The sequence below is a fragment of the Centroberyx affinis genome, unplaced genomic scaffold, assembly GCF_046629955.1.
Source record: "Centroberyx affinis isolate AG114_WGS23_722 - 3 ecotype Tasmania unplaced genomic scaffold, CSIRO-AGI_Caff_v1 ptg004086l_1, whole genome shotgun sequence".
In the NCBI taxonomy this organism is placed as follows: Eukaryota; Metazoa; Chordata; class Actinopteri; order Beryciformes; family Berycidae; genus Centroberyx; species Centroberyx affinis.
This window is the reverse complement of record NW_027281871.1, coordinates 23,641-42,792: the sequence shown is the minus strand read 5'-3', so window position 1 is coordinate 42,792 and position 19,152 is coordinate 23,641. Positions and strand designations below refer to the sequence as shown.

The window sequence follows — 19,152 nt, the reverse complement described above, 5'->3', positions numbered from 1 at the left end:
ATCGGTGGCCATTTTGAATTTAGGTGAAATTCAGGGTGGGAAATTCTACCCTGAAGATTGGCATATATACTGTATATAAAACTAGCATTACTTCAAGTGTTTATTTATTTAGCAGGGAAGTTGGCTAGGTTACTTGCTAGTTAGCTACTAGCAAGTAGAGTTTCCGGTAGTCTCCTGTGTGGGCCAAATACTTTAAAATGTGAACCTCTGGATTTTTGAGATCCATTAATTTCTAACACGTTTCTCAGTGTGGAATCTGTGAAATGAATGACTCATCTCAGAACACAGCAGTAGGATGTAACTGGGCTTTACTTGCTCTTCCAGGCAGAGTTTCTTGTAGCTCAAACTATCGAGATGGAATGGAAGCGACGTGGTTATCGATTTTAGTATTACAAGATATATTTTCATTGCAACTCTGATTCACTGACAAAACTTCTAATGCATGCAACACCTTCATCACAAAGCAGTGTACCTGTTACGTAATGATGATGCAGCGGTAACGCTTTTTCTCACCATCAACCAGTAACACTTACAACATGTTAAGCGTGATCCCAGCCTTAGGAGTGGCTTTGCGGATCTCTTTGTGCATTTGAACCCCATCCACACCCAACCCAGTAACACCCATAACACTAACTGAACTCCTCCCTGACAGTGGTGACGGCTGCACGGTGGCACTAGAATTTAATACACACTTTAACTCACTGCCCCGCCACAGCAAATACAGGACATATCCCCTAAGCTTCTGCTCTCTTCCATCAATACACTCACTAACTACCGTGTGAGCAGTGAGTACAGCCAGACAGATGCTCCTGTAAAAGTTTTCTTATGAAAAAAAAAAAAAAAAAAAACCTTTTCCTCTCCTCTTCCTCCTCCTCCTCCTCCCCCGCTCCACTCCCATGTGGGGTGATTTAAGGCAGGGCGAGCTATAGATGCAGGGAGAAACCGTTGCCCTCCATCTCTCCCTCCCTCCCTCTCTTTCTCCCTCTCCCTCGGCCTTATTACAGGCTGTCAGTTTATTATAAAACATTAGGAAAGCAGAGGGACACTTGCAGTTACTGTCTTATCGATCGGCAGGGATAGATTCTATGATTTAGTGTCAGCCCCCCATCCGCCCCCGCCCGCGCCCTCCGCGTTCTCGGCCTCCTATTAAGGCCCCGGCGCTTTGCTTTGGCTATTGATGTCTCAACATTAACAGTTACAAGCTGCTACAGAAAATCAATGCTCAACTTTTATTACCGGCTGCATAACGCGCGGAGGACCTCCCGCCAGTCGGTACTTAGCAGTCGGGAGGAGGCGCGGACGGGGCGGCCCGGCACGTCAGGTGTTTTCTAAGTGATATCTGCAGTGGTAACATCAATCATGTGTAGAGCGTAAGGGGGGCTTCCAGGGGCCAGCCGAGGGCCTCGCTGCATAGATCTTTGGGGGGCAGAGCGTAGGAAGGTACAGCCCGGCACACAAATGAGCAACACATGCGCGCCAAATATATATGCCTCCACGCTTGGGACAGGAGACTTGCAAGAGTGAAACGAAACACATGCACGAAAAGTTTTTTTTGTTTTTTTTTTATATCTGAAATTCTGCTCAAATTTTCACCCGGAATGTTTCCTCTCACACAAACAAAGTGCCAAAACATCCGCTCTTTTGTTGACTCTTTAAACCACCATCGACGTCCCGGCTTCACTCCTCCCCAAATGTCATCAAACCCGAAATAACGATCGATCCCACCTCCACCTCCACCTCCACCTCCACCTCCGCCGACCATCCATCCATCATCAGAATCAACCTGGATGTGTGTGTGTGTGTGTGTGTTGGAACAGAGAATCTAAACCCAAGCAGCGTGGATCCAGAGCGGCTGAGGCCTCTCAAACATTTATGAGGGGTTGCCGAGGTGCGGTACGGCGGCCCTTCTGGGACAAACAGCCCCCGGTTCTGTACTCTCAGTCCCGATCAATGGAACTCAAGTTCATTACACACACTTTTCAGCCGAACGGCGGCCGCTGACTTTTTTTTTTTTCCCCCCTCTCTCCGATCGCCGAGCAGCCCACCGCTGGGGCTGCATTACACTTGCTTGTTTACGTGACTGCGTGTACAGGAGCAGGTGGGGGCAGGGAGTTTCAGGTGTGTGTGTGTGTGTGTGTGTGTGTGTGTGTGCGTGAAGAGAGGCTGTTCCCACTGGCCAGAGCTTGAGGTTATCATTATGTACAGGTTGCTTCGCTGCAATGCTAATGCTAATGCGCTCTCAGTGGCCACAGCCCCGGTCCCAGCGCTGTGCTAGCTAGCTAGCTGCTCCCCTCCAATTAAAGGCGGAGGGATGTCTGGCCGGGGCAGGGTAGGACAGGCCTGGGCTACCCGGGGCCCTGCGGAGAACAGGCTCACGCTAGTCGAGGAAAACAGAGTCGGAGAACAAATTGTGCATAGATTGGAGAGCTGCAGAAAAATCCCTGTCTTGATTTGAATGATTTGTTGGCGGGTGTGAGTTGTGTGCAATATAATAGAGTCCCTCGCTGTGATTTCATGCAGCCTAATAATGTTTATTTATTCCAAATCACATGACCTCATACTGTATAGACACATCAATCGGAGTGACCCAGCTGACTCCAAACCGACTGAACAGTTTATCCAGTGCAACTTTTCAGTGAGGGTCGGGTAAAGCAGATAATCCAGTTACAGCCTGCAGTCATTTTTAAACTTCATGTGATGATTTTCTTCATTAAAACACCCAGGAGCCCGAGTCTGAAGTCAGAGCTTCAGTCAAACGCTTCGTAATCTCAGAAAGGTAAAACTGTCGACCGCGGCCTGACTGCGGCAATCGAAAGAGCATCAATGTTTCACTCACAGGCCGCGGATCTTCTTCGAGTGCTGCAAGATGGGGGTCTGTGTGTGTGTGTGTGTGTGTGTGTGTGTGTGTGTGCAGTGTTGTGTTGTGTTAGAGAGCAGAGAAAGAGCAACTGCCACGGTCATGCAGCGTATTGATCACACCGCCCACCTCGACCTTACTTAAACATTACACACAAACAGCGATAAGGAGTTGCACAACCCTCCATACCGAGCTGTCATTTCAACCACTGATCCCTTTCTTTCTTTCTTTCTTTCTTTCTTTCTCTCTCTCATGCTATGAGGTTTTTCGACTGCTTTGGCACTCTATAAAGCCATCGCTGTCACACACAAACACAAGCAACAGCTACCATACAGTGGCAAAGAAACAAAGTACCATAACTCAGTTTACTTTTACTTAGTCCAGTCCAGATTCATTATGATCTGAGGTCTCCTTTCCACCTGGATTGTGTCTAGATCTGATGTAGCTAGGCAGGGCAAGGCAAATTTATTTATAGAGCACATTTTGTACACAAAGGCAATTCAAAGAGCTTTACACAAGGTATATAAAGATATTAGATAAGAAGCACAGGGTAAGATAAATGAAAAAAAAACAAATAAAAAGAGGTCATAAAGTGTATAAGAAGAGAGAATAAATTAATTACAATGCGTAAAAAGAAAATAAAGATCAAATCAGTGCGGAACAAAAATGTTTTGAGCAAAAAGTTGGGAAGCTTCACACAAGAAAACATGCACACCGACACGTATACTTACTATAGACACAGATACGTACAGGAATACACACACACACACACACACACACACACACATAAACACCAAAAAATGCACATAGTGATAGACACAGATAGACCTACACTCTCACACACACACACACACACACACACACACACCAAAGGATCTAGGCCAAAGGCAAGCGTGGCCCCCCCCCAGGCCTTTAGCGTAACACGGGTCAAATGTTCAAAAATACACCGACAATCAGATGGACCCCCAGGTTTACACACCAGGCCTGTCAATCATTTGTGGAGCTGTAAATGTGAATGGCAGCCCCGTCAGCGCGAGCGAGGTGACGGCCGTTTCCGCAGCACGGCCGAAATCTTTATGACAAAACATTTTACGGCCGTTCTTATAGCTCATGATGCGTCATTAGCGTTACTCATCGGACAATCATTTCTGTACGCAAAGCATCAAAGAGAAGTGTGCAGTGATCTCAGAGGTATAACTCGCCATGACTCATCAAGGTACAATATGGTGACGCACTGAACTAGACATTGTTTGAACATTGGTTTCTTCCCAAAAGGCTGTATACCGTATTTCCTCTAATATTGGCCCGGGCCTTTATTTACCTCAACTGCTGAGGGTACCAGGCCTTTATTGGAAGCAGGCTTATATTAGAGACAGGCCTTTATTTCTAATTCCCTCTGTTTGATAAGTATATTTGCTCATATTTTAGTACGAAGCCTCCTTGTTTTCTGATCTGCTTCTGTTGGGGTTCGTTAGGTAGCCGTTTTTTTTTGTTACTGCAATGCATTACCGATAATTACGGTAATCGACGGCGGCACGCTCCAGAGACTTCCACCAGGCACCAGGAGTTTTTACCGTTGTTTTTAGCTGTGACCAGCAGCTCTATAGCTCACTCTGTTGGTTGGTTGGTTGGTTGGTTGGTCCACAAAAATTTCCCCACCCTTTGGCGGCCTATAGCTGCACAGTACGTGGTCGCAGCTATGGCGAATTCACGCTTGTTTAACTTTGTTTTTTTCCCCGGCTTGTATTTGGGGCCGGCCTTTATTTGTTCTTGTCGACCACGGCCCCGGCCATTATCGGAGACCCGGCTTTTAATTGACTACCGGCCACTATTAGAGGAAATACGGTATCCACTTTAGAACGTTAATTGAAATTCATCACTTAAAAGTTCAAGAACAGATGATTCTACTGTAAAAAAAAATGTTTGTATTTGTTTGGCAAATATCTTAAATAAGGCAATCTAATCTTTCCTGAAACTGAACTTAACTTCCTCACCTCAGCAACTGTATTTTTCACACCAAGTTCTACTTTTTCCCAAACGTGACTTCATCCCTGCGTGCGTTTACTCATGTAAAACGATGACGATGACGGTCGGAGTACATGTAAAAATAATCCCCTACATTCACCTATCCCCCTTGATGTCACAAATGGAGCGCGGCGGCATGGCGGCAGCGCCCGGCATGCGGGTCGTCAGCCATTGTGTTCCAGTGTGAATGTGCACAGTGCTGAGGCATGCGCTTGGGCTGCGGTGGCGGTAAGCTATAGGGTAGTCAGGTGGCCGCTATAAGATTATACGCCCTCTTCCCTTTGCTCTTTGAGCCTCTGTGTGTGTGTGTGTGTGTGTGTGTGTGTGTGTGTGTGTGTGTGTGCGTGACGGCTCCTTTGGACAATGTGGTTACAAGATACTTCTGGCAGGGCAGAGAACAGCGGTGGGGTGAGGTGATATGTGTGTGTGTGTGTGTGTGTGTGTGTGTGTGTGTGCGTATGTGGTGTGTGTGTGTGTGTAACTGGAGACAGTGATTAAACGTTTAAAGCACAGATGATCCAACAGGTGCTCTGGCTCGGTGTCTCTTGTTCTCCCCAACTCTCTCTCTCTCTCTCTCTCTCTCTCTCTCTCTCTGTCTCTCTCTCCCCCTCCCTCTCTCTCTCTCTCTCTCTCTCCCCTCTCTCTCTTTCTCTCTGTTGCCCCCCCATCCCCCAAAACCCCAGCCCAGCTCCCATCTTGTCGCTCTGTTCTTGCTGCTGAAGGGTATTTAAAGTAACAAAGCCCTATGTGGAGTCCACTGTCTTACACACACACACACACACACACACACACACACACACACACACACACACACACACACACACACACGCACGCATTGAAAAGGTTGTAGTATAACGGAAACCTTTGGAGCTGTTGGCAAGTGTTAGAAACAAGGGCCAGGAGGGGCGACACACATTTAGACAAAGGGAGGCATTAATCAATCATACACACACACACACACACACACACACATACAAACACACATGCTGCAAACATACACACACACTGCCAAACGTTGATGTCAAACAACCAGACCAAAATGTAAGATGTAGAAAGGTTAAATCTGTAATAATGTTCTGTACAGCACAATGTGAAATAAAACTCCTGGGCGGGGCCAGCTATCGGCCACGCCCACTTTTGGCCACTGTGAGCTGCCTTAGTGCATAAAGTTGTACTTTAGTGCCACCTGGCATCGGTGTTGTTGGTATCATTGGTATCACTGGTATTGGCTTGCAAATTATAACAGGATTCAGTTGAGAGTCCTGCCAAATAGGGCGCATACTTAAAGACCCGATGAAATGGCATCTTTACTTCCTGGATTTGATGCATTTCCTGTTGAAACAGGATGTTGGGGGGGGGAGACATAATGCAGTGAGGGAGCATTCAAAAGTCTAAACCAGAGTCAGGGAAATTTTACTTGATGGGAGGAGTGCAGAGGGGCAGGATTGTTCAAAAATCTGATGGTTTTATTGGTTAGAAATATATATTTATGCCTACTGGTGCAGCATGATGTCACCATGAAAGATACTGTGTTTTCCAGGAAGTAAAAGTAATGGGAGTTCATTTCATGGGGACTTGTGGAGAACGTTCTCCCCAAGTTGTCTTAGAGAGAACAAACTTCTCAAGAACATGAGAACAGAGAAGCATCTTGACACTTTGAGATGGCCTTGCTGCTTGATGTTAAGACACACTAATGTCTCCCAGCTGCTCTGTCCTATAGACCGTCGTCGGGACAAGTCCCCATCCTATGCATCCCTTGGTTGTCAAGTAAGCTTCGGGGATCTATAACCGTTCTGTTTCTTCATGTTCTTTTGTTTTGGAATCATAAAGTAGTTTTACAGCTAGATATTGCATCAAATGTGTCACAGAGGGCACAAGAAGGCGGAAAAACACAGAGAAAAAAACATTTAATCTCCTCAAACGCATCCAGTAAAATCAGTGAAACTCACAAACCACAGGGCACGCAGAACACAAACACACGGCCGCTACCACACACAAACACACTCCACAAACACTCTTTTTATGTAACAAATGTTTAAGCAAGCGCCTTTGTGGTTTTTCTCAAAATCACTCATTTCCTCCCAATTTGCTCGTATTGTGCGTTTGAAATTCCCAACGTTCGGCGCACTGGAAACATCCAGCGAAGCCCTCGGTTCTCTAAATCAACTCCGGCTTTGACAGGCAGCGAGCAAACATGTCATCTTACATTACCCCCGAGGAGGAGGAGGAGGAGGAGGAGGAGGAGGAGAGGGGGACCGCCGCCGCCCCGATACCTGCGAATAAATTAAACCACCAATTTGCACTAAAGTCAACTCCCCTCGTCACATGACGGGGGGGGGGGGGACGAAAAATCACACAGAGATTAAAGAAATTAAAAGATAGAGTGGAAGACATGCAAACGGCAAACACTCTTTCTTTAGTCAGCACTCTACCTACCGGCTTCCATCATCAAACGAGCAAGAAGCGAGGGAGGAGGGGAACGTGAAACGAGAGAGAGAGGAAGAGAGAGGTGGTGTAGGAAAGAGGGAGAGAGAGAGAGAGAGAGAGAGAGAGAGAGGGGGGGGGAAAAAATGACGCTATGGATTAACTGTCCTTCACGCCGAAAATATACATCCCCAGGCGCTTGCCGCTGAATTATTAATTCAAATTTGTCAGAGAAAGAATGAGAGAAATATATTGACGGGGAGACGGGCCCTTTAATGGTCTCATTAAAGGGGAGGCTTTCCACACCGGGCACCCTCTGTGCTGCTGCAGGAGTTTTCGGGGGGGGGGGTAGGGGGGGTAGGGGGCGGTGGAGGGCGGGGGGGGGGAGGATACTTGACCCCCCAATGATTTTCTGTCACTTTATCATAAACAAGAAATTTTGACATGTCTCCCCCCCCCCTCCCTCCCTCCCTCCCTCCACCACCCACACCAAACCCACCCCTACTTTTGCTCTGGCCCTGCATGTAATTAGCCGAGGGGTGCAAAAGTGCACTGAATGCAAACCAGGTTCACGCACATGCATTGACACAGGCGGACAGAGGCAGCACACACACACACACACACACACTACAACCTGTACCTGCTTCTACTATTGCTGACAGGTACAAATGAAGTGAGCAGGAGAGGCAAGAAGAGCCCCAAGTATCACCTCATATCCGCAGTGATTATTGACTTCTGCTCCATTATAATTTTATTTTTCCATTTCACTGCTCCATAGATCATAGATCATTTCATAAGGGCTCAACAAACAAAGTGAATTTTCATCTGGCTCGTCGTTCTTTATATGAGAGCGGGTCGGGTTAGCGTTAGCTTCATTAGCTCCACAGCTCCATGGCTGGGAGCTGTTTTGGTGAAGGGGGGTTAACTGGCCGTAGAATCCAGACGGCATTAGGGAGGTGAGAGAGCACGGACCCACGGGTGCGCCGTGCCCTCCGAGGTCGGCTCATTGAAAGGCATTTGGTTCTGCCTCGGGGGGGCTAAAGAAGGGGGCAAAAGGGAGGGGGGGCTAAAAAAAAAAAAAAAGGACTAGAGGGACCAGAGAGGCCTAAGCACTAGGTTCATTGCTGATTCAAGTCTCTCAGTGTCCCTCTGGCAAATGGATTTTCATAATGCTGAGACAATATGATTTTTTTTCCTTTTCCCCAGGTTTGCCCCAGTGCAAGTTTGATTGAATTTTACTCTGAAAACCTGGACTTAGTATTGCATATGCAAGGGAAAAAAAACACTATTTTTTTTTTTTTCTTTGAGTTATCCTTGGATAGCCTCTGTTTCAGAATATGTACCAGCCAAGAAAACACTCCGTGTCAGTGTATGCAAACTCTCTCGGACAGTCAGGTATAACCCGTAGCACAGGGAGGGCACATTCTTAATCCTTATTCCCACTGATATAAACCTCCCTGCCTGTGCCCATCTACAGCGGGCCTCAAAGTCCATAATAACACAGCCGCAGACAGGACCGACGGATGCAGGATGTAAATTTGTTTTCCCCTTCACCTCAGGACAAAGCCCCAGCGCCTTCCAGCCCACATTAGACAACGAGAGAAGCTTGTCTCCCTCCCGCTCCGAGCGCCTTTTCTCTTGTTTATTTCATCAGACCTAAGGCGCTTTTCCCATCCTCTCAACATCTCTCGACCTCTTTCCATCGCCCCGCCGAGCCCGCCGACCCGTCCTTGGGCGACAGGACAGGACCAGCCGCTACCTGCTTAGCTTAACAACAATAGCAATGTTGTCGGCGGAGGTTTAGATTTGACTTAATATATCCCCAACTGGACCGTCCCTGCTTAATTCTCTTTCATAGCCGCGTGGTGTTTGGCCCCCCGAGTGGCTAAAGGTGGGGGGGGGGGGGGGGGTTTGACGAGCCGGCGAGCAAATTGAGCCTTCATGCTTTATTCTGACACACTGACAAAAGCCTGTCCCCACTGGTGGCTTGTTTTCAGAACCAGGAACTATGAGACAGTTGTTATTATGCATTGTTAGCGCTGAGGATATTTGGCCTCTGGACATCGGGCTCTGTGTTAGCTTTAGGGCATGTATGCCATTGAAATGAAGGGTCACTGTACGCTGTTGAAATGAAGGGTCACTGTTCAGCGCCTAATGAGGCCTTTGTTAAACGGATGAAAAAAATTATTGAGCATAAAGTGTACTTTAGATCATTCTGGCCCATGAGGACTTCCCCATGTGAAGGCCTCTGAACTATACCTTTCATCTAACGTTAGCTATACGAGAGCTCCTATACAGGTGCTGTAAGGTGCTCTAGATCAGTGGTTCTCAACGTGGGGTCCGGGGACCGCCAGGGGTCCTCAAGGGGGTTCCAGGGGGTCCCCAGCAAATTGATGAATTGTTAAACTTCAGCATTATTTCATTTGCAAGAAGTTACCACAATTAGAGAATGTAGAAGAATGACTGTTTTGATCATAGTTTCACTGTTATCTCTCTACCTACAATACAGATAGTCATGGAATTCTGGACAAAATCATTTCTAACAATAACAATATTCTCAGATTTGGGTCTGAGAGACAAAATCTCAAATGGGGGTCTGTGGCTCTAATGTGGACTAGATTAGGGGTCCTTGATATGAGAAAGGTTGAGAATCACTGCTCTAGATAGACCTGTCCACCAAGTGGTATACGTAAGGTTGTTATATTATAATAATGGTATATATGTTGTAGTGTGGAGGCAACAACCACCGTCATCCAACTTCTTTGAATAAATTAACCCACAATTCACAGTAAAGGCTCCCCTTGTAGAATGAAGGGGCACAATAATCAAAGAGAAGAAGGAAATAAAAAGATGGGGGTGGTTGTTATGTTAAGACCTCATCTTACCTAGAGCTAATCGCCCATCAGAAATAACCCCTTTTAACACCCATTGTGTTTGTGTGTGTGTGTATCAAGCCTTGTATCTTTATTAGAGATCAAAATCCAGCTGTAGGTTGATAACGGCCCAAAGTGACGACCTATAAACTCTCCCGTTCTTACATATGCTTCGTTTGTAGCCTGCGATAGCGCAGCTGTGATGCTAGCTAGCCTGTTAGCCTTTGGTGTATCTCGCCTCAAAGACCCCCATTAAATGTTAAGAGGCGTACAGCCCCGGGTTTTACCCCCCGTTTTCTCTCTCCTCTAATGTGGAGGCATCATGGAGGAGGGGGCGGGGGGGAATTCCCCAAATGGGAGTTGGAGGAAAACAAGGAAGTGGAGAGCTCCAGGGAGCAGGGAGGCTTGTTTGCTAGCGAGCTAGGTGGATAGATACTGTAGATAAGGACTGTAATGCTCTAATGGGGAAGCAGAGCCTCCTGTAGGAAAAAAACACACATCCACCTGAACTGTCAGTGGAGTATTGACGGCTGAGGTGAATGTTTGTGTGTGTAGGTGTGTGTGTGTGTTTGAGATAGATGGTTACAGTGGATACTTCAGGTATTTGTGTGTGTATAAGGGCAAAGGGAGGGAGGGAAGTTTTATTTTTTCTCAACCACAATAACATCACATACAAAGCCTAGTTTACGTATCAGAGCAGTGCACGATAACTGAGATAATAGGCTACTTAGGCGATACGGTTGACCATGCGGCCGTTGCCCCTTGCCCTATTGCCCCTTACTGCCCTGTTTTTAACACACACACACACACACACACACACACACACACACACACACACACATTCTCCCAATAAAGAGGTAGCTCTACACATAGGCTTATCCTTCCTCCAGGATAGGTAGTTGGCCCAGAGACCTCACTTGGCCCCTTCCATCCCACCCAGAGTGAAGGGTTACTGGGTTCTCTTCCTTCGACGCCCCCCTCCCTGATTGGAGCCACGCTGACAGGCAGGTTAATAATGAATAAAATAGCAATGCACAGTGTCGGCTTGATAACAGTCCAATAGTGCGCCATAAACACAACTCGGCCCTAGCTGCAGCCACTCCTCGCTCTTTGAAGCGCCGCTGCCGTTGTAAAAAAGTGCCTCGGCTTTGATAGGCTCGTATAAACGCTTGTGAAAATCCCATTGGAGATGGCGAGGCCCGATTCCCGCCTACACAGGAAGTGACTACTTTGTCTTCCACTCACGTTTAATTGGCCGAGTTTACTGACAGCGCTTGACTCAATAACTGTTTATGACTCGGGAGTTTTATGTGTTGTTTTTGGACCCGGCAGGAAACACATGTTCTAAAGTTTAAAAGGTAGAGTGAATCGGCAGCATGTGACTTCGAGGTTTATTGATTGGGGCACTAAAGCTGTAATGGTCAGAGAACACGGTGTTGTTTTGTCATGGATATTACGTTATTACAGCAGAGGCTTCAGTAAACATCCTCATTTCAGTATTCATCAAGGAGGAAAAAAAAAACCTACTGATCTATATTTTTTATTTACAATTTATCCAGAGCGAATCATAAAGTGAGTAGAGGAGACATTACCCCTTATGGTTATTATTATTTTCATTTTTGCATTTTATGCATTTAGCTGACAGTCTTACTCAGAGGGACCCATAATGTATGAGTAGGGGGTTCAGTGCCTTGCTCAAGGACTCTTCAATGATTCACATACATGCTCCGTGCACAAAAAGTGAGAGAAATATGTTTTCCCACCACAAAGGGATTACAGGAAGGAGAAACGACTAGAAGCAGGTAGTAGTTGGACACTGACATAGCGCCAGTGGTGGAAGAAGTACTGAGATCTTTTACTTAAGTAAAAGTAGCAATACAACAATGTAAAGATACTCCATTACAAGTAAAAGTCCTGCATTCAAAATCTTACTTAAGTAAAAGTACATAAGTATTGGCAGCAAAATGTACTTAGAGTATCAAAGTAAAGGTACTCATTATGCAAAATGTCCCCATTTAGAGAGTTATATTTTTCATAAATTATTGGAATATTAATACTGATTTATTGACATACATGTACATCTAAGCAGCATTTTAAAGTTGTCAACGTGAAGCTAATCTTAACAATTTAGCTATACTTTTGGGTAGTCTAATCTATAACAATGCTATTTTATAGTATTTTATAAAGATGATCAAATGTTTTAAATATAAAATATTGATCTGAAAAGTAACTAGTAACTATAGCTGTGAAATAAATGTAATGGAGTAAAAATGGAAATACTATTACAAGTACCTAAATTATACCTAAGTACAGTACTTGAGTAAATGTACTTAGTTACTTTTCACCACTGAATAGCGCAATGGAAAGTAAGAGTGTTGTGGTCTGGCTGGTAGATGGACATAAACATTTGCCTTCAACTCCGATGACCTGGGTTCCCAACTCATGCCAAGAAGTTTTCTATAGTTTTCTTATTTAAGCATGACCAAAAGCTTAACCAAGTAGTTTCAGTTACCAAACCTTAAAGTTTTAGTCGCCTAAACCTAAACCCAACCCTAACCTTAACCGAAGTTGCTTTGCGTGACTAAACTTAACCATCAGCTAACCTTTTAACATGGAAAACAGGTGAAAATGGCAGCTATACTTGGTGCTACTGTCACTTAATCCTTTTATAGCGGAGGAACATAATCTTCACATAATTTATGGCCACAACATGTAACACCTACCTTTCAGACTTCGTGCTCGTTTCCCGAATATTTATGAGACTGGGTTGGACCTTCCCAGTAACAAGACGGTCTCTCGAGTCCACTACATCAGTGGTTCTCAGCGTGGGGTCCGGGGACCACCAGGGGTCCTTGAGGGGTTTCCAGGGGGTCCCCAGCAAATTGATGAATTGTTAAACTTCAGCATTATTTCATTTACAAGAAGTGAACACAGTTGGAGAATGTAGAAGAATGACTATTTTGATCATAGTTTCTCTGTTATCTCTCTACCTACAATACAGATAGTCGTGGAATTCTGGACAAAATCATATCTGACAATAAAAATATGCTCAGATTTGGGTCAAAGAGATAAAATCTCATCAAATGGGGGTCCGTGGCTCTAATGTGGACTAAATTAGGGGTCCTTGATATGAAAAAGGTTGAGAATTACTGCACTACACCACACAGCCATGTAGATTTTGTTGTTAGATGTGGGCCTATAGACTATGTGCTGACGTATAGAAGCCTCAGTTCATATACAACTAGCTTCTATCACCAGGCTAAATACAGTGTTTCTCCACCTCTTTGGCATCTTACGCCCAAAAATAAAGTGATGCCTGCTCGCTCATGCAGACAATGTTGAACTTTGACACCAAATGATGATTCTTATTTTGCCTTTTCGGGCTATTTCAGTTGATTAATTATTGGAAGGAGTCGTTTTTGTTTTTTTTCTGGTCAGAGCTTCTCCACAGCAGAGTGTCCAATCTGTGAGGCATCAGCAAGATCACAGCGGAGTAATGGAGCGGGTATTTGCATGAGTGAATGCGCAGTGTGTCTGAATGCGCAGTGTGTATGTGTGTGTGTGTGTGTCCCTGGAGCAGGTTGATTGTAAGGGGAGGTGAAGGAGTGTAAGAGCACATGTACAGCACACACACACACACAAACACACACACACACACAAACACACACACACCTCGGTGAGTGAATCACAGCGCAGAGCAGATCTAGTCTAATTAAAAAGCACAGCTGTGAATTCAGGGGTTCTGAGAGAGAGAGAGAGAGAGAGACTGAGTGTGTGTGTGTGTGTGTGTGTGTGTGTGTGTGTGTGTGTGTGTGTACTCGCACGCTGGGTCGCTGGCTCCGGCGTGATCGGCCGTCAAACGAAACAATGTATTCCGCGGGACCTCGGGGTTTCCATTTGAGCGTTTGGACGCGGCGCTGCAGCGCACTGTGGCTGTTTTATGTGAAAAAAAGTTGATAATTAGTCCCACAGTGACTGAACGATGAGATGGAGGAGAAAGAGAGAGAGAGAGAGAGAGAGAGAGAGGGGGGGGGGGGGGGGGTTGAAGAAGAAGGAGAGGAGCGCTTAGCACACTTAACGCTCCGACCTGACTCCGTCTGGGCAGCGTTGATCAAAATATGACTCTCGTTTTCCCCCCTGTCCTCTCTCTCTCTCTCTCCTTCCTCACCGCTCTCCTGCTCTTCTTCACTGATCAGTAAATTATCGTCAGTCCAACCTTCTGATTTGATCAAAATTGAGAATAATTCCTCTCCAACCTGAAGTGTTTACTCGCCCGCTGCCGTCTTTGCAGAGGGGAGAAGATATCAAGCTATTGTCATCGGTCATCAGTGAGAGGAGTGTTGTGCTTTTTTTCTTTTTTTTTTCTTCCTTTCTTTTTTGGAAGCCCTCTTTCATTATTTTTTCAAAAGGGGCCCTGGTAATAATTAGCAATTAAAATGCTGTCTTTTTGCCTCGTTTTCCCCTAATTAGCTTGACAGAGACATTGGGTAGTAATTCTCTGTAGTTTTGGGTGCCCTCCCCCCTCCCTCTTCACCCCTCCCTCCCTCCCTCCCTCCCCCCAACATACACATACACACCCATCAGCCCTCCCTCTACACACATACACACTCATGCAGACACACACAGACAAATCTTTCTGAGAAACCATGGCAACACCTCATGTTTTTGCCGTGATCTGCGCTCGCCTTGTCATGTTGCTGCATTAACCAAATCAAAGTCAAAAGGGGCTTGAAAACCCTGAATCGATTATTAAGCAGCGAGAGAAAACATTTCCCATCGACAGCGTCTGCACTGCTGAGAGCGCTTGTCCTCACTCATATTATATTACACTAAACAATTCACTTACGCTAAATAATTCTCGCGACTCAATAGTGCATTTGTAAAAAATGTAATTCCTCATTATCCTTAACACCGTCTGCGCTCGCCACACGGCCTGCTGAGGTTTCACATTCATCCTCATAAGCTTTTCAATTTCATTTCCCTGTCAAAACCTGATCCATGTCACAAGGTTTCTCAGTTTCCAGACTTTTCCCAGACCTTCCCAGAATTTAAAGATTTTGATCGTTGGTTTATCCTCAGTATGATCTATGTCGACTGTGGCTGGGCGATATGACTGTCAACTACTAGACCGTATCACTCTATGATGGAAGATTATTCCTCGCATTTTGTGAAGTGAGAGCAGGTATACAGACACAGAAAATGTGAACTCATAAATGCACTGGGACTGAATGAGAATAAGTTCTCACATTGATCCAGACTTTTTGGCCAACTCTTCCCAACTTTTCAGGACCAAGTCTTTCAGCTTGGATGGATTAGTAGGATACTGTCTGTATCCTACTTATCAAGTAGAGCTGGACAATTAATCTAAAAAAACAACAACAAATAATCGAAATCGCAATATGAATTTCTGCAATTTCCAAAGGCTGCAAAAAAAGTTCTGAAGAATGTGAAGATATGATGATCACAGTTGAAATCGCAATTGCAATAGTCTGTCAAATAATTGCAATTAGATTTTTTGTCAATATCTTTCAGCCCTATTATCAAGATCTGCGAGCTTAAATGTTGTCCTGTATCTTGTCACTGATGTGCATCATGCTCTGCTACATGTCATCTTGTGTCCTCCGTTTATTTTTATTTTTTTTAAATATTTACTTTAATTCTAGATAGCCATAAATTACATTTGCCCAGGGACTGCAGATGAAAACTATCCTTTTTGAGATGAAACTATCCTTTTGGTCTAACTCTGGCACATTTACAGACCTGTGTTGGACGGCTGTGTGTTAACCCTAACCCAACACTCTGTTCCTGTGTTGAGTCTATATTAATCCGTCTCAGTCTGTTGGTGGTGTGACCGCCGGTTCAGGAGTCTGATAGGGGGTCAGACAGCTGAGTGGCAGCAGGAAAAAGCACATGTCATGTTTGTTTGGAGGCTCCTTTGTCACCAGCCAGAACCCCCCCGCACCCCCCTTCTACCCCTGCACCCCCCTCCCCCCTCCCTTCCACCCCCCCACCCCCCTTCCTGCCCTCCTCTTGGCCTTATTTAGCCCCCCGCCGTGTCACTGAGGGGTCAGGGTGAACACACACACACACACACACACACACGCTATATACAAACTCCAATGCAAAACACACACCCACACACAAGCAGCCACACTTACACATTATGCCCCGAACACACACACACACACACACACACACACACATTCAAACACACACACAGACTGTAATAGCATGGTAGAGTGCATCATAGATGGAGGTGCCTTGAAGGACTGGCTTCTCATTCTCTAGACCTCATTAGCTGCTGATTTATCTCCCCCTCCTCCCTCCTAATGCTCTGGGTGTGTGTGTGTGTGTGTGTGTGTGGGAAGGGGAGGGGGGGTGGGGGGGTGGGCAAACTGTGTGAGAGAGAAAGAGAGAGTGTGTGTGTATTTACATGGATTAGTGTGTGTGTGAGAGAGAGAGAAAGGTAGAGATTGTGTGTGTGAGAGATAGAGTGGTTATATGTTAATGTAAGAGAGAAAGTGAGTGTGTGTGTGTGTGAGTGTGTGTGTGGGGAGTAAGGGTGCCAGTGGTCAGGAGAAGGTAGACTGCTTCAGGAGGCAGTGGAGTGTGTGTGTGTGTGTGTGTGTGTGTGTCAGCTGGTTCATTAGCGGACGCCGGACGGTCCATTAGTGTGTGTGTGTGTGTGTGTCTGTGATTGGTCCGGAGGTGTCAGCTAGACACAGGGACTCCGTCATTCCACATTAGCCCTCCGTGAGCCCACTCAACCTGGGGTCAAACGGATTAATAAAAGATCACACACACACACACACACACACACACACACCGCTGGCTGATTCCATATTCTGTAGCCCTGTGCTTCATAATCATGAGAAGCACACACAGCGCCGCGCTCCACCATTATCCATTTAGCAAATTTTTGTCTTGTCTTGCAATAATCTGCCCAAACCCCCAGTGAGCTTATTATTGTCAAGGAAAAGTGCTTATAGCTGTGCGGAAAGGTAGGATTTTGGACAGAGGGAACATACGCAAAAATTCATTTTGCACTAGAAATTAATGTTAGTAAAACAAAAACAAGAAAAGTCTTGTCACCAGGATAAGTCCCTGCGCTTTTATTGCACTTGTGATTCTTCTTGTTTTTCATGAGAATAATGCTTTTTAAAAACTTTTATCTCTGGATTTTGTTCACTAATAATAACTATACGTTCTGTTTTGTTTTGGTAAAATAGAGGACGGTGAGATCCACCACTAATACGGCTGTAATTCTGCCCTACATAGTTCATTTACTCCTGGGGAATGAATGAATCTCTCAGGAGTAGAGCCTTTTTTTTTTTTTTGCCCTCACCTGATTCCCTCTACATCACACTCTCAAGAGACGATTCAGAAGAGAAGAAGGGGGGGGGGGGGGGGGATTTCATCATATGGTGCAATTTTGAAGTCCTCTTTAAAGTAAAAATGAGCTGCAACCAAGGAATTCAACCTGTAACCCTGTTCACTGATAAATGAGAACACAAATTACCCAAACGCTGCATTTAAGGACACTCTAACCTCTAAATACAACTTGCAGAATAGCTTTTACCAGGCTTCAACAAAAAAATGTCCAATGTTACATATGTGGAGCAATGAATTTCAAAAAGCTGTACCTCAACTGATAATTAATCATTGAAAATAAAATGTAGGCCTATACAATTTCTGTCTAGACTTCTTATGAGTATAATGAAATGACAAGATACGTACCTATTTGATAAATATTTTGGATTTGTCAGGAGTAAGATACACTTTTCAACATACGTACACAAACATACACAATTCAAATTTTTGTCATTTTCTTTGGATTTTTCATTGTAAGACAGGCTAGAAACCAGGCAAGAAAAAAGAGAGATACCTGAAAAAGATTGTTGTGGTGTGGGTGTAGGTCAATTCAGTAATATTATAAGTAAAAGTGAATAGACTTTAGTTCTAGACTCCTCCTGCTCCTACTTGCTACTAGCAAAGCAACTGCTGTTATGTAATGTTAACATGCAGCTACTAGCCACTAACGCTAGCTTCAGCTAAATATGTTTGCCAGCGGTGATTTTTAGCTGACCAGGTGCTAGCTAAAAAAAACAACAAAACAACAAAATCGAACAAAATAATCGGTTCCCAGTCAAAAACACCACAGAAATTAACCATGTCTATTCAGGTCTGTTCAGCTGTTCAGTCACTGTTGCCTAAAAGTTGTGGACCTCCAACATGGCTGCCAGAGGGTGTTTAGCCTATACTCTATTTCTCTTTGCTGTATCCTTTTACCTGTCCAGTCTCCCCACAGGGATCATTAAAGTTTCATCTCATCTAACCAGCGCTTCCTTTTTCTTCTCCCTCCTCCTCCAGATGTGAAGAACCTGGAGAACTTCCACCTGGTGGAGAGCGTGCAGGAGCAGGTGAACGCGGCGCTGCTGGACTACGTCATGTGCAACTACCCGCAGCAGACGGACAAGTTCGGCCAGCTGCTGCTCCGGCTGCCCGAGATCCGAGCCATCAGCCTGCAGGCCGAGGAATACCTGTACTACAAACACCTGAACGGCGACGTGCCCTGCAACAACCTGCTCATCGAGATGCTGCACGCCAAGAGGGCTTAGGGCTGGGGACTGCGCTTTTTACCCACAATGCAACTGTGCGGGGAGATTCCCGAGATTCTCGCCGCAGCCCCAAAACTCCGCCCATGCTAATGCTTTCGCTAACCCCCGACCCAGCGTAGACTGTGTGACGATTCGGGGGGGGGGGTGGAGCGTTAGCATCTTGTTTATTTTCAACTCATTTTGACGGTGAAGTGACACTTGAAGTACAGATTTGGACAAACACACACACACACACACACACACACACACACAGACTGACACAGCACACACACACACACAGCATATGAATCCCTTTACTCTGAGAAAAAACAAAACTCTGGAAGCGCTGGTTCTCCTCAACCATGCTGATTCTCAG

The 19,152-nt window shown here is 45.4% G+C and overlaps 1 protein-coding gene across 1 annotated transcript in view; it reads left to right on the top strand.

The window, feature by feature from the left end:
- LOC139663665 (nuclear receptor subfamily 5 group A member 2-like) overlaps nucleotides 1–18,797 on the top strand; it is a 39,937-nt gene extending 21,140 nt beyond the window's left edge. The window contains exon 5 of the mRNA XM_071542382.1: nucleotides 18,550–18,797. Coding sequence (XP_071398483.1) covers nucleotides 18,550–18,797 — 248 coding nt within the window. The remainder of the gene's footprint in view (nucleotides 1–18,549) is intronic.
- Nucleotides 18,798–19,152: the final 355 nt, after the last annotated feature.